Raw genomic sequence first — 15,792 nt, 5'->3', positions numbered from 1 at the left:
CGGCCTCCCTTCCCGCACAGCCTCCTCCCCGCCTCCCTCCTCCCTGCCTCCCCGACGCAGTTCCTTGGAAGCGCCGCGCCCCTGCCCCGGGCACAGCCCGGACATCGCCTCCGCAATCACCCCCCGCAATCATCCCCCGCAATCATCCCCCGCAATCATCCCCCGCAATCAGTCACCCCCGCAATCCATCGCCCCAGCCCAGCCCCGGGCAGATAAGGAAATCGCAGCGCCATTTGCAGCGCCCTGCGAGAAGGTTTGAGCAGGAACAACGACCGAGGAAGCATCCCAGCACGCCAGTCTCGCTTATCCCGTGAGCCTTTTATTTACAAAACGGTTTTGCTATAAATACTGTCGTTGTCAAAGTCTTGTCTGCATGCTAGGAAATGAACCTTAGCAAAAAATTAGCAAAAAAAAATAAAAAAATAAAAAAAGTGGTTTTAAAAAAATACAAGTGGGTCTTCGGAGGATGTGCAAACAGGGCCTTTTCTATAGAATCATTTTCCTAGTGGAAAGAAACGTTTATTGAATGTTAAAAGCCTCACTTTAAGAACTGCAAAAATGTTTTCGGTACTAAAAAAAAAATATAAGAAACATGTAGGCACTAAAATGACAGGGAGCTGAATTCGAAGTAGATTTGCTTCTCCTGGTGCTTCACAAAGAAATTCTTGATTATGAAGTAAGAAACTTGATTTCGTATTGCCTTACTGCACTCAAAACTTCATCACTGACGGTGTCAGGAGCTAGCAGTAGCTGTCCCTTCTCACGGACCAGTTTTACGCTCCTGGCAGGATGGTCCCTGTTCTTCATCTCCTGCATTTGTAGGATTTGGCTTATATGTCCTGAAGACATGGAAAAGAAAGGAGAAAATCTATGGAATAAGCAACAATTTAACATCACGGAAAGACAGTACTAAGCCACACAAATACGTACCAAAGGTTATTACCATCACTCAGAGCTTAAAAGGAAACACCCAGTTAAGAAAAAGCTGACGATGGCTGAGGAATGCTGAGCAGCAGCTCGGCTCACTTACCCTTTTTGCTTTATACCACACTTCTTGATGGTCCAGATTACAATTACAACAATTCCTTGGGAAGCAAGCAAACAAACAGGGAAAAACAAAAATGAACAGCATATTTGGTTGGCAGTGTAAGTGAAATACAGCAGTTTGGTAAGAGACTGACAGCAAAATTCACTGCTCTGTGGCAGCCTGTCCCCACCTAGAGGCTCCTTCTCAGCCAGAACAATGCAAAATCCCTCATGTAGTTCTGAAAAATGAGCCCAGAAACCACCAAGTGTAGTGCCATGCTGACCTTTCTCTAAAGTATGATCCTCATGTGTTTGGTACTTTTATAGACAGCCTGCTGTTTATTTTGTATTTTAGACACTCTGTTTTTAGTACTCAATCTCTTTTGCAGCACGGATGTTAAAAGTTTCATTAATCTCTTATATTTCAAAGTCTGCCAAAGCCTTTTAAACCAATTTCATCAATTAAGGAGTGCCAGGATGTACAATTTTTGGTTGGCTTCTTACATCGGCCTCTTTGGCTTTCATTTCATCCACAATTAACATAATGTTTTCTACCAAAACAAAGACAATTCGTCCATAATGCTTGTGGTGCTGCTGCATTATCCAGCAGCAGAGAAACCCAGGAATCCTGTCCGGAGACACTCAGCACAAGGAGCTGTAAAATGAAGAGGCCAACAACACCGCCTCCAGATGTTTAGCAGTAAATAACAGCTTTGCATTAGGGAAGTATATTTTCAATTGTAAATTACTCACCAATGATGCAAGGGATGATGATAAGTGCTAGAGAAGAAAATAACGAAACTGGTATTAAAAAAAATGAAACCCATGATGCTGATAAATAAAGAGGAAAACTCCTTAATCTATGCTTGCACAACGGTGTTATTCAAATCCAGATAACCATAGCACTGCTGAGAAGCAATCTAAAGCAATCATCGTCGATTAGTAAACATGTTGTGATGCTCTTCGTGAGCCCCTCACCCCATCTTTCCCCACTGCCAGAGCTGAGGTCCGTTGCTCCAAGCTGTTCCCCCCCCAGCAACGTCCAAACACAGGCAAGGTAACACCAGCAGATTCTGCTGAGATGCTCAGAGGGATGCCAGTGAGCTAAGCTGTGCAAACCCCTCAGAAACTGGAAGATGGGCCCACCAAAAGGGTTGAGAAAGACACAATGAAAGCAGAAAACCAACAGTGCATGGAGTCAGGGCTGCCCAACATGGGTGTAATTCTAGCAACTACAGGGGTTGCAATGCAGGAAGCCTTCCCTGAGCCCTTACGTAGGATGTAGCGATACTCTGATGTCTTCTCTTCCAACGGTTTGGGTGCGTCTGTCACTGCTGTAGCGCCAACGGTAGAGGTCGAAGGTAAAGGAGAAACACCTAAAAGAGGGGGAGTGAGAGAGCGGTCGTGGGGTCTAGCTGCCCAGCACGGTAAAACCACCACACAGTCACAATTGTATTTTACGTAATATTCCATTTATAAAAAACATATGTAAGACTGCAGCGAGCATCCTCCAGCAGCGCTCAGCCCTGCACTCAGGAAGAGCCCTGCAGGAGGCACCACCAATGCTGCTAGGTATGCCCTATGTTTTTACTCCTGGTGTCTACTTTTCACCTGACTTAATTCGCTACAACCAACACAGAGTTCAGTGGTTTTTAATAGGCCTATTCGGTGTTTCCAGTCAAGCCCTGGATAAGCTCACTTACCCTGGATACGGTGACAAGTTGGAAGCGGAGTCCAGGCAACTCTATCGTCGTGTATGTAACACCGGATGGAGGGTGGCCCTGGCGTTAGCTCGTACCTAAGATGCAAAAGGCACATCCCCAGCTCAGTCTGCTGTCACCAGCCAAGAACTTGTCACCCCAGAGGGGTGCCACAGACTCGACAGGCAGAGCCCCATGTCCTGTGCCACACGGTGGGGTGTGGGCCAGCCAGCACAGCAGCCTGCTTCCACTCACCCATCGTCACAAATAACATCTGCCTTTGAGCCAAACAGGTAATCTGTTGTAACAAGTGTACCATGCTCTGGAACTTTTGGAGGACCACAAGTTTCCCCTAAAAAAGAAGACTGTCCTTAGGATGCTGCAAGGGCAGGAAAGCAAACAAGCCAACCACTGACATGCTTTTCACAACAGTGCGGCAATGTCAAACTGGGCATCTGATGGTAAACATAGTTTAAAAAAAGCCATTCTAGAGTATAAATCTGAGGTGGAACTCCAAACGCAGAGCTAAGGGTGTACAATGCTGGAGAAAAAGCAGCTGATGCAGGGACACTCACTTTCACATAACTCGGGAACCTCTGACCACGTTAAATTTTCAAGACAAGTGCTGGTAGGAAGCTCGTCAGTGCTGTTCTTGTAGCCTGGGTTACAAACGTAGCTCACCGTGACACCAACAGCATAAAAATTCTTGGTTTCATCTTCCGCTGATACTTTTGCGAAACTCACACGAGGTGGGCTTAAACAGCTGCCTAGTGATCACAAGGACAATTGAAATGGACAGTTCCAAAGCAAAAATGACAGTATTTTGCACTCAGATACGTATAACCATAAATACAAGTCGCAATAAGCAAGCCTCCCTCACAATACTAATATTACAAATATTTTTAATAAGATGATTGATAATTTCTATAGCTGTAATAGAAAAGATTTCTAATGGTAAACGTTGCCCTCCTAGAACTGCGCCCGAGGTGAGCGCTGTCAGCCTGGCCACTTCCACAGCCCAGGGAAGTCAGGAAGAAGGGACAGGGAAAGGTTCTGACAAACAACTTGCTCACGCCTCACCCCTGATGAGGAAACCCCCTGAACAGCAATTGCTAAAGCAGCAAATGCTTTTGCAAGCAGCCCGCATCTCCGAGCAACTTCAGAGAAAGTGCACTACTCACGATCACAAAACTCCGGGAGGACGGACCAGAGGGCGTTCTCCAGGCACTGTATTGTGTCAGACTTCAAGGGGACCTTAGCAAAGCCTAGCACGCATCGGTATGTTATTTTGGTTCCGATGGGGAAGCTTTGCTGACCTTTGGAGTCCTCTGGAGGCTCTGCCCCGGGTAGCTCGGGCAGCGGCCCGCAGTCCCCTGCAACAAAACGAAGGGATTCAGGAGGGTCCTGCTGCCTTCGGGAGCAGCCTGGCAGGGCACAGGGCAGAGGACAGACAAACAGCCACAGGCACAGACACACAGACGGGTACAGGCACAGGGACACGGACACACACACATACACGGGTACAGGCAGACAGATATGGGTACAGACACACAGACACAGCTACAGACAGACAGACAGACAGCCACAACCCCCCAGGTACAGACAGACACTCAGACCCCCCCGGCGTACCCCCCCACCCCCCTCCCGCGTCTTCCCCAAGCCGGAGCTCACCGCGGGCCGCAGGCACCAGCACCACCAGTACCACCAGTACACCCAGCACCACCAGCAGCCAGCGGCACCGCCCGGAGCCCATCGCTGCCGAGGGGCGCCCGGCTCCGGCCCCTCCCGGCCCCGGGATGCTGCCGGGGGCTCCTCGCCTCCGCCGGGGGGGGGCCGGGACCGCCCCGGGGCGGGCAGCGCTCGCCCACGGCCACGCGTGGGCAGGCGGGGGGGTGGGTTGGGGGACACGCCCGAGTGCGGTTTGCTGGCCGGGAAGCCAAAAATGGGTTTTACTCCCCCCTCCCCGAGGCTCCCTCGGCACCAGGAGCCCCCGCCTCGGCCCCTGGGCACCTTCCAGTAAGGGCACACCTCTTCCCGCAGCTATCGCCTCCCCAACGGGGACAAAAAATAACACACACACACACACAAAACAAACAACAACAAACAAACAACAAACAAACAAACAAAACCAAAGCAAACAAAACAAAAGAAAAAGAAAAAGAAAAAGAAAAAAGAAAAAAACAACCAAAAGTGCAGCCTGCAGGCTTTGTTGGCTGGGAGCCTGCAGCGTGCCCCGCAGCCGGGAGGGACAGGGCAGGATCTGATGTCCCCACCCTCAGCGGGTGCCCCCAGCCCTCACCAACAGCCCCCAGCCCCAGGCTGCTGCCGGGAGCACGGAGCAGTGCGGTGGTGGCACCTGGCCCTGCCAGCATCCCCACACCCCCATCAGAAGGGCACCAGCCTGTCCATGGGGACAGACCTCCATGCAAGGAGAGGGGGCTTTCCTCCAGCCCGAGGGGTGCAGGGGGGACCAGAGGGCTGTAAATCTGGAAGTCACTAATTGGGCCACTTCGATTAATGCCTATGCAAAAAACTCAACACGGTGGGGATGCCAGAGTTCCCACCATAACTCTCCAGTTGAACACAATCCCTTCACGTGAGGCACTGCCAGGGATGGGAGCTGTTTGCCCCAGCTCGGGGTGGGGGTGTGAAAGTGGAGCTGCTTTGGGATTCCTGCCCAGGCCCTGCCCGCAGGGCTCGGGGGGAAAAGTGGATGGCAATGTGCACGGAGTCTGTGCTGCCTGTCCCCAGCTGCTGGCAGCAGTGCCAGCGAGGGGCTGGTGTCAGCCAGCCCAGGGCAGGGCAGCCAGCACCTTCCTGCCTCCCGCTGCCCCTCTCATCCACAAAGCAGTGGTGTTTCCACTGAGCATCTCGGTTATCTTCCATTATCTTTACTTTCTTTTTCACATTATTACTCTTATCAATGCAATTTAAGCTCCATCAAAGGCATTCCGCGACGAGGCCAAGAGGTGTTTTCTTAAGCGAGGAGCCAAGCAGCCGGATGGCGGGTGGCTTTGCAGTACGTGCTGGTGAGTGTTGACGCTACACGGAGATGACTTGGCCACTGGTCGCCTGCGGTGTGAATGGGAACGGTGGGTGTAGAAGGTAAAAGGGTGTTGCCAACAGGAAAAAAATGCTTTCAATGCTGGGAATTCTCTCCTAACAGATTACAGCCGTGACCTCAGTGCAAGATAAAGTGTTAAGAAGTATTTGGCAAGGAGTTGCTATCTCAGACAGACTCCCCGGGGAGCAGCCTGGCTCACGTACCCATCAGAAGCACAAACCACTGCAGTTTTAACTCAGAAAAATGCCCCTTGCTCACAGAGCTCAGATCAACCCCTTGAACCGGCTGTGCTCCTACCTGAGGCTGTGCCCGCATCCAGCAGAAGCAGGAGGAGCCTGTCCCTGCTGAGACCAGGCTCACACCACCCCTGTCCCTCTGCAGCTCTGCCTCGTGCAGCCGCAGCACCCGGCCGAGCATCGGGATGTCCCAGGCAGGAGCTGCCCCAGGTGCCCACACAGATGGCAGCTGAGCCCTGCGATAGCAGAACGGCCTCTGCTCAGCTGCAGCCAGCTCGCTTTATCTCACTCTGACATCCCCTCCCTGTAGGACAGAAATCGGGCCAAGCAGATGGCAAAGGCCAAAGTGAAAGCACGCAGTGGTGAGCGCGGCTGCTGCCGTGCCATGCTCCAATGCTGCCAGAGGCTGAAGCACGACCAGGCTCTGGCTGGAACCAGACAGAAAAAGCATGCGTGGGACTGCAAGCACCTCTCATGGCCTCCCACATCAGCATCCCCTCTGCCCCCACTCCTCCAGGGCCAGGGCAGCCAGGCTCCTTGCCACGGCTCCCCCAGGGCCCTGCAGGGCTCAGGTCTGGGGCTGGCAGGTGGGGTTCAGACAGGTTCACATCCCTCCAGACTGCTCCCCTTTCTTTTTCAGACCACCTGCTGGAAGTGCTCATATTCCCAAGTGCTACTGCACGGAGTGTTTTTCTTTCTTTCTTAAACTAAACTTGCATAAGAGGTCATTTAGAAAATAAATATGGAAGAGTGCTTATAAGGAACCGATTTCACAGCAGACCTGAATAAAGTCACATTGTTGATACCCCTAAAAGCCAACACCTTCCTAAACAGAGCATAGGATGAAGAAAAGGAGCAGGAGGCAGTTGAATTCACAGGCGATCCTTTGGAAACAATTGCCATTTATTATTAAATGTAAATAAAGACCCAGGAAGCCACCTAAACATAAGGCAATTAATGTACTGCATAGACAGACCTAAGATAATAGTCAACTAACAACATAAAACGGACAATTCTGGTGTCTCTGTTGCAGTATGACAACACTTGAGAGCACATTTAACAGCCGTATGCGTCCCTGCACAGCCAACCTGCTGAGCCTGCAGCAGGGCTGAGCTGCAGACCCTCTGTGGCTGTTGCCTTACATTCAGTCCCAAGAGAAATACCAGCGGCAAAGAACCAATATTTATGTTTGAGACAAAAAGACTTTTGCTAAAGACAGTGCTAACAGTACTGAAGATCTAAAGATCGACGTTCAGTTTAATGTGTCAAGATTTCCTAACAGAAATGAGCACACAGCTTTGCAGGACAAGGAGGCCAGGATTTCGGTTTCGGCAGAACCCTGCTGACAGCTAGCAGGGGCGTATCTGCAGCTGAACCACTGCTACAGCCACAAAATCCTGGGAGTTAAGGCAGCAGCTCAGCCCAGCAGAGATGTTTGGGTCTCCTTTACAACCTAACTGGGTGTTTCTGTGTTTATGGTGATTGCTCTGGCAGCAGGGCTGTGCTGCAAGTGAGAAAGGAAATATGCGGTTGTGGAAACTCCTACTGTAACCGATTGTGACACTGCGGAACCGTGAGCAAAATTCTGCAGAAAGGTTGAAGGGGGTTGGAAAATGACACAGCCTCGCCCTGAGCCTGAGCAAAGGCTGGTCAGATCAGGATCTAGGGACTCCTAACTGGATTTGTGATATTAGAAGGAAACTAGCGAAAGAGAAAAACTCAGATGGGAAAAGCAGCTATGGGAATTGACCAACTCTTGTACAAGCAATTTTCATGGAGTTTCTTAGAATGTTAAAACGTATCACAATTTAGAAAAACACATTTTGTACGCGTACCTAAGACATGTCTGAAATAGCTTATTCTTTGTTTTAAACCAAAGTGAAGGAGTCCTAATGAGTACAACCACTGCAGCAGGCACTCTGAGAACACGGTGATGGATTTGCGTGGCTTGCACTTAGCAGGGTTATTTTCTTTCAAAACGAAAACAATATATTTAGACAGTGGCATCCCATTGAACTGCCTGTGGTTTATGTCTGCAGTGAGGCATCAGGAAGAGCAGCATGAGAAAGTTGTCTGTGCAACCATGCAAACAAGGTGCAAACGCCTGCTGGCAGGGGATTTCTGCCTTGGGTGTCCCTTTGTCACCGTGTCACCGGAGGAGAGAAGCCACATCCCACAAAGTGCTCCAAAGCTGCAGGAAAATCTTTCTGTGCTCTTGCCATCGTGCTTCCCATGGGCCATGTGCGCAGCCTGAGGGAAGGAAACGCTCACATGAAGGCTGGCCTGGCTGGAGGTGCAAGGAGAGTTGAGCTTTAAGCTTTCTGCCTGGTGACTCTTGCCCAGAACATTAAAGAACACCGAAGCCACCTTTAGAAAAGCCAAAGCAAACCCCTCCCTTGAACATCAGAGGCTGTTCGCAGGCTTTGTGCCACTTTCCCTGTCTCACCACTTGCTCCTGCCTGCTGGCCCCGACAGGCTGACTGCAGAGGGCTCCTGTTTTGGGGCAGGAGGGCCGAGCTCCTGAAGCACAAAGCAAAGCAGCTTTTCCCACATTGCAGCCAGGTTTAGAGCGTATGTCAAGCTGCTGCTTTTACACAATCTCCTGGAGAAGTGCCAAGAGTGACAAAACAGTAGAAAAAAGGAAAACCAACAGGAAGAGGTTTTTAGACCTCTCTTCCCTCTGAAGGCATATGATAGAACAACGTAGACATTTTTAGGAAATAAACAGGACAAAGCTTGCCCCTTTCCTTCCTCGTTGCATTATTTAGGAGGCTTTCAGCCTTTTTTTTTTTGGTTACAAGGCCCCAGTGCCCCCAAACTTCCTCTCTGTTAAGGGCTCCAGAGCCCTTCTTTGGATCTCTGTCCTCTGCGAGTACCCAGCCATGCAGCCCAGTTCCCCATGTTAGCCCAATAGGTCAGGTCCCTGTTTAGCAGTCTAGGCAAATACACCGAGGTTTTGGTCAAAGCTAGCCACCAGCCTGGCGATGCTAACAGGATGGAGCAGCACTGCATGGAAGAAAAAAAAAAAAAAAAAAAAAAAACACACCTTTGGGAAATGACACAGCAAGGTGCAGATCCCTCCTGGCCATGCTGTGCCGGCACAGGGGAAATTTCCACACCCAGGCTTCACCAACTGCCTCACCACGTTCCTGTAGCAGCCCCAGCATGTGTGGGGCCATGCACAAAATCCCCGCAATGGGGACAGATTTTCCTTTTTTTTGACCCCAGGGACACAGCTCCAGGACGGCCCAAGTTCACACCCAACAAAGGCTTCTCATCGCACCGCTGGCTGTGCAGGAAGCCCTCCTGTATGGCTGCGTCATTCCCAATTCTGTGCTCACGGCTCCCACCCTGGCACTGCTTCCAACACAGCCGACACTCACCCTTTTTACAGGTAAACTCCTTTGCAACGAATGGGAAATCTGTGGTAGCAGCACTTCTGCCACGTCCGGGTTCTCCTGGCTGCCCACGACCGTGCTGGCGTGGAACAAGGTAAGCGTTAGCTGGCTGCTAACGGGGACAGAAAACCCAGCGCTCCTCAGGCTACACCGTATAGCACGGCTGGTTTTCAATACGACAAAAAAACGGGTCAAGCAAAATCTCAAAATCTCTAACAGCAGGGCAAGGAAACGACTGACGCATGAGAATACATCGCAAACAAAACAAAGCTTATTTAAGAGAAGGTCAGTGCAGTCAGACCTGAACTTTGAACCTGGTGCCCAACCAGTAAAAATACAAATTACCCCAAGAAAACTTAGAGAAGATGCCAAGAAGACAAATAAAACACTCACTTCCACAAAGTGCTGCAACTTTAGACCACTTTACGCTTTCAAAGCAGCCAGCTTGGGGGAGAATGCCAGAGATCCCCATGTACTTTGGAGGACACAGTGGTCCTCGGCTGGTTCCAGGAGAGTAGTAGCTTTGGGTTTTGTAAAAAGGCACAACAAATCTGAATGCTGAGGTAGCACAGCTCCCTACCACGGAAGAGAAACATGGGAAAGAGTGAAAGCTCCAGATATGGGATTGAAAATAAACTCTGAGCCCTATGAATGAGCTCCCCCGAACTCCTGACGAGTCTCAGGAGACGTGCTGGACTCACCTCGTGGCCAGGAGAAGGAAGCAGAATGGGAGAAGGAGTTGCTGCTTTGGAGTGACTCCTTATAAAGGCTGATTTTCATTTCCTTTGTGAAAACCTTTTTATCTGTTTGGATGCCATTTCCCTGGAAATCTGAAAAGAATGAAGATCACAGCATGAAACTCCTTGAATGGCTTTTTCATAGAAATGTCATAAAGGGGCAAGTTAAGTCTGGAAATGTGGGGCTTAATTCAACGCAGAGTCATCTCAACTCACTTTGGGGCGGAGTGCTCTTTTCCACTTCTTTTGCTCCAAGTTTGACAAATGTGCTTTTCTCTGTAGTAAAAAGAATAAGTATTGGTAAAAGCTCTCCATTCCAGGCCGTCCACTCCCTACTCACTTAGCAGCACTGCATTTTTTCTTTTTCAAGTTGCAATACGACTCCCACTTGACACATCTTACACTAAGCAATCAGGGTATGTTTAACTGGTGTATACTGAATACTGAACTCATATTACAAGTCCTAAACTCCAGGGAAAGTCACCTTTACATTTAGGCGCTGCTCCACTCCAGACCCCATTTGTTTTGTCTGTACTTGTGCAGTGGATGCTCGCTTTTCCGATGAGTTGGAAGCCAGAGTCACAGCCGTAAGTCACTGTTGAGTTGTAAGCAAATTTTTCTACACCTTCACCATCATGCTTCCCGTTGCTAATTGGAGGAGGCGAAGAGCAGGTAATTACTGCATGAAAGAAGGTCAACATGAGTGTTGCTAAAAGCAATGGAAATGCAAAGCGTTTCTTAAGAGTTCACCTAAGATTTTTGGAGAAAATAAACCTTTTGGATGAGTGAAGATGGGTCACTAGCACTACCTTCTGTTCTGATCATCTCTTTTGTTTCTGAAGCGTTTCTCCTGCCAGTTCCTTCTCCCTCTCTCTTCCCTTGTCACAGAAATAAACAGGCAGCTTCTCATGGGCTAGAGCCCTAGAAATCTCATCCCATCACCCTCACTGCTAATCGTAGCTCATGAGAAAATATTTTGATTTTGTGGAAAGAAAACTGCTGAAATGCAGTGTCAGCAGCAAAATGGATATTTCTCAGCTGCAGTGTGGGTGACAGATCTGCCACATAATACAAAGACAAACACCCGTGAAGGCAGGCTTGTACTAGAATCAGTCTTACATTCACAGGTTGGAAGTTTACTCCACTCAACGTCATCTCCTTTCAGCCAACATTGGATGAAATTCCTCCCATTTAGTTTGTACCTGAGTGAAAACACAACAAGAGAGAAACGTGTGTAACTACCCAGAAACTGAGAGCATTTCCCCCTCAGTGCCAGTGTGACCAGGAGCAGAGAAAAGGCAGCTTTAAAGCAAGCAGACGTGCAAATACGAGCTGGGTAACAGCAGAGCTCCTTCACCTTGCTCTCTGCTAGGATCCTCGCTAATCTGCTTGTAGGTGACTCAATGCAGAGCACTCCTCCCAGTGCAAAGAAAGGAGAAACCATGGCCAGCGTCCCAAGGTGAGCACAGGGAAGGTTGGGCAGGGCTGTGGGCAGGCGTGGATCCCCACTCGGATGCACTGGGCTGGGATTTGTTAGACCAGGGAAGCCTGAAGCCTGCTCAGCCCCTGCCTGCTCATGGCAGAGCTGTTGCCGAGGGTAACTGGATCTGCTGAAATCCTTGCCACTGGCAGTGGCACCTCCTCATCTGCACATTGCTTTGGGATTATAAGGCTGTAGCTGTTTTGCTAGAGTGTTGCCAGAAAAGCAGAACCTGCTCAGCTCATCTCTGCAAATATTCAAACACATCCTCTGCGCACAGCAGGGACAGGTGGGGAGCAACGTGAACCCACAATTCACTACAGCGGCTTCTGGATTTGCTTGCTGGAAGGTGAGACATCTTTTCCTGACAGCACTGACACCTTCCCAGATCTCTGAATTTTCAGAATGCAAGGGTGTAATTCATCATTTGGATACAAGTGGTGACATCTGATAGTGCTTCAATGAATAACACTATCCCTCCACCCTGATGGGTATTTCCAAAGATGAACTGAACCACAGAAGGGTGGAATGTGCTGTCATTTCTCCGAAGTTCACTCTAAGGGAGTATTTGGAGAAAAATCTCTACTGTAATTGAAACAGCTGCACAGAGAGATGGAACAAGCCAGACGGTGACAGCAAGCTCTTGCTAGGGAGGAAAGCCCTAGCTTTTCCAGCCCTAGCTGAGTACTAGTCAAGGGTTTGGGAGCTTAATTTTGCAAGTCTGCAAACAGTGCGTGTGTGCCCTGATTGGGAGCAGGCAGAAAGCATGACTCAGAGCACTGACTAATGGAAACTGTGCTTCACTGCAGTGTTCTAGCTGAAAATCCAATAAGTTTTAAAATTCATACATAACCCCTTCTTGTTCAATATATCATGAATATGTTAAGTTGAAGTATTTCATGTAGCCTGTTTTGAAATCTGTAGGTACAAACTGATGCCACAAGTAGTCCTGTTGGGACAGACAGCCTGGGGCAGTTGAATTTCCCCTGGATGACACCTGAAGGAAAAGGCTGCCATAAACTCAGCTCTCCACCCCTGTGCTCTCATTCCTTCCCAGCACAAAGCTCGAACTGAAGGGAAAAGCACTCAGCTCTCCGCTTGGAGCAGCGCTGCACCAGGGTTAGATTGCGAAAGAGCACCCAGCAGGTTCATTGCCCGAGCCCTGAGCATGTTACAAGATGTTACACATCTGATGTGTAAGAGCAGAGCCTGCAACCCAGCATCAGCACCCCGGGACTCACCCTTCATCGCAGACCACGCTCGCTCTGGCACCGAACAGAAAGTCCGTCAGGGCGAGGGTCCTGCCCCTGGGCAGCGCTGGTGGCTGCCCACAGGACTTCCCTGCAGGGGAGCAAGGCCAAAGTGAGTGGCCACGGCTGCTGCCATGACGAGGAATGCTAACGGGGATAGACTGAGAAGGTTGCACCCGGAGGGAGCCGAGCTGTGCAGCCCCAGAAGGGCTCCACGCTCACAGCCGACACCTGTAAACACTTCCCTGGATGGCAGAAAGGAATATTTGCAGGGAGATTTCCATCTCGATGCTTTGGTAGTAAGTGAAAAGTGCGTTGCTGCCACATCGTCTGTCTTAATGAGATACAGATTTCATCAGGAAATATGCTTTGTCTACATTCTGAGGTTCAAGGCTAGAAATACTCCCTGCAAACCGATGTTTGTCCTGTGCATGGGCTGTGTCCAGATGTGAACGTTATGTGAAAATGGAAACAGATCTTTTCATGCCAACAGAAAATAAATAACACTCTTGATACTCTCACTGCAAAGTCTTAAAATCATAGAATCACAGACTCAGTAAGGTTGGAAAAGCCCTCCAAGATCACCTGATTCAGCCACCCCCCTACCACCGATGTCACCGCTAAACCACGTCCCTAAGCACCACGTCCAACCTTTCCCAAACACCCCCAGGGTGTTACAGATGAATGTCTAGGAATATCCACCTGCTTTTGGGTTAAGCACGCGGCTGTTGGGGTTTATTGCAGCACACAGGCAAGGAGCAGGTGCCTGGCTGCAGGCTCCAGCCCTGGGGGCTGCTCACCGACAGGCAGGGGCGGAGGTACTCACTGCGGCACAACTCAGCAACCTCCGACCATGTCAGGTTTTCAAGACAAGTGCTGGTGGGAGAGCTTTCCGAGATGTTCTCGTAGCCGGGGTGGCAGACGTAGCTCACAGTGGACCCAATAGGAAAGAAATTTATCCTCTCATCCACCTCGGACAGGGCAGCAAAGCGTAACCTTGTCGGGGTAGAGCAGCTCACTGGCAATCAAGGAGAGCAGGTCTGAGAGAGATGGCCAGCAAGGGGGCGTGAAAAACAGAGCTTGTAATTGCAGAAATGCTCCTGCTACGGTGCTTTTGGAGAGCTCTGCGTGTTCATCGCAGATTGCCTCTTCTCTCTTACCAGCTGCAACTCCGCTGAATGCATCCTTAGCAAAGTGCAGCTCAGGATGCTCACACTGCACAGGCAGAGCCGTCAGCAGGTCAGAAGCCATGTGCTGCAGCCCCCCGTGAAGCCAGCCCCTGCCAGCCCCTGCCAGCACAAACAGCGGCCCCAGGGGCTGCGGCCCCCCTTACCCCATCACCAGCAGGCACAGACCCCGCACCCATCAGCAGCAGCTAACGGAGGCGGCTTTGCACCTAAGGGTGCCATTGCAGAGCAGCTGCACGAAAGCTTTAATTAAGCAGAAGAAAGCTGAAGCTGCTTCGGAGGAAGGGATATTTACGGCCACAGGGCTCGGGCAGCTGGGACCAGCGGGACCCAGGCAGGCACTGCACCATGTCTGCCCGCCCGGGGATTTTGATGGCGCCTTCGAGGCACGTGTAGGTGACCCTGGATCCCACCGGGAAGCTGCTGGGCTGCTCGGCCACGGACGGCTTGGAGTGGGTCATATGGGGTGGGGGCCCACAGTCACCTGTGCAGGAGAAAAACCTCTTTGGGTGAGGATCCCATTCCCCATTCCCCAGCCCCAGCGAGCATCCCAGGAGGGCAGCTCTGGATTTCCCTCTGAGCAAAGGCACCGTGCTGGGCTGCATCCCTGGGAGCACCACGGTTTGAGGGTGGTGCCATCGCCCTCCCCAGCCCCCAAACAGTGAGGGGGGAGCCGGGCAGGTCTCAGTGCTCCCCACAGTGCATCCTATGTGCCCGTACTCACCGTGAGCTGCAGGTGTGCCCAGGAGCCCCAGCAAGGCCAGGAGCAGCGTGGGGCAGCCAGATCCCTGCCGCATGGTGGGAGCCCAGCAGCTCGAGGTGCTCGGGTGCTTCCCCTGCCCTGGTTCTCCAGGCTTCATCGCAGCGATTCCTGCGCTGCTCCACCAAGCACTATTGGCTCCCAGCAGCTCAGAAAAAAAAGCTGGGAGGAGATGCAACAGCAGCCAAGCCTGTGGAGCAGTGGAAACGTGTCCAGAACACACAGGGAGCTCAACCCTCCCACAGGGACGAGGGGTGCAGCCAGGGGTGGCAAACAGCAGTCACCCGGGGGGCCCAGGCAAAGCCTCCAGGTCCTCCTGCCCCACACAGGGGCTGGGGGGGGGGGGGTAATTCAGCCCTTTTCTTTGTCCCAAGACTTGCATTAAGCCCTGACTAGCATGGATATACCAAAACCAAACACTACCAGGACAGAAAAGCCCTCCACGCCTGCTGTAACTAAGGCAGAAAAATGCCTGCTTAGTCATTTGCTGGCAGGTAACACAGCACAGCTCCTCCATGTCGGCGAACTGCAAAATAAAAGTGTTACCTTTTTTTCCTGTTATCTTATTATCTGATATTTTTTCCTAGCTGCCTGAGTCAGGCGCTGTGCAATTAGGATGGGCTGTGAGCGGATACATCTGTGCACTGACTAACGCTCCGAAACATCCCCTGACGTCTGTTAGGAGCACTCCGGCACGTTGCTAGAAACTCCCAGCTCCCTCCTGCTGACGCGTTTCGAGCACCGCCCGTGGCGATGCTCTACCTTTGTTTGCAGCCAGAGGTGTGCAGAGCGTGGGAGGAGCAGGGTGCAGCACCGGGGCGCAGCATGGCTTTCCGGCTGACACCGGGCTCTGCCCCCCGTTATCGTGTCCCCTCGCCCCACCTCGGTGAAGCACAGGATGTATGATCGAGGCACCCTTCTGTGCATGCTGTGGGAGACGCCATCTCCTCCCAG

The 15,792-nt window shown here is 51.0% G+C and overlaps 1 protein-coding gene across 1 annotated transcript; it reads right to left on the bottom strand.

Annotated features, from left to right (window-relative positions):
* Positions 1–299: 299 nt before the first annotated feature.
* LOC309886902 (zona pellucida sperm-binding protein 3 receptor-like) lies at positions 300–14,938 on the bottom strand (the record flags this gene model as incomplete). Its single annotated transcript, XM_082778212.1, has 16 exons — positions 300–839; positions 1,031–1,085; positions 1,780–1,806; positions 2,301–2,402; positions 2,730–2,824; positions 2,982–3,078; positions 3,302–3,493; positions 3,908–4,099; positions 10,126–10,254; positions 10,378–10,437; positions 10,646–10,840; positions 11,281–11,363; positions 12,883–12,982; positions 13,718–13,909; positions 14,374–14,562; positions 14,803–14,938. 16 exons carry the CDS (start codon positions 14,936–14,938, stop codon positions 761–763), a joined length of 1,923 nt encoding a protein of 640 aa, XP_082634338.1. The 3' UTR covers positions 300–760.
* Between the last annotated feature and the right edge of the window lie 854 nt (positions 14,939–15,792).

This window comes from Aythya marila (assembly GCF_965140915.1).
Source record: "Aythya marila genome assembly, chromosome: 24".
Lineage (NCBI taxonomy): Eukaryota > Metazoa > Chordata > Aves > Anseriformes > Anatidae > Aythya > Aythya marila.
Note: the sequence above shows the minus strand (reverse complement) of the source record. Positions and strands in the feature narration are given on the sequence as shown.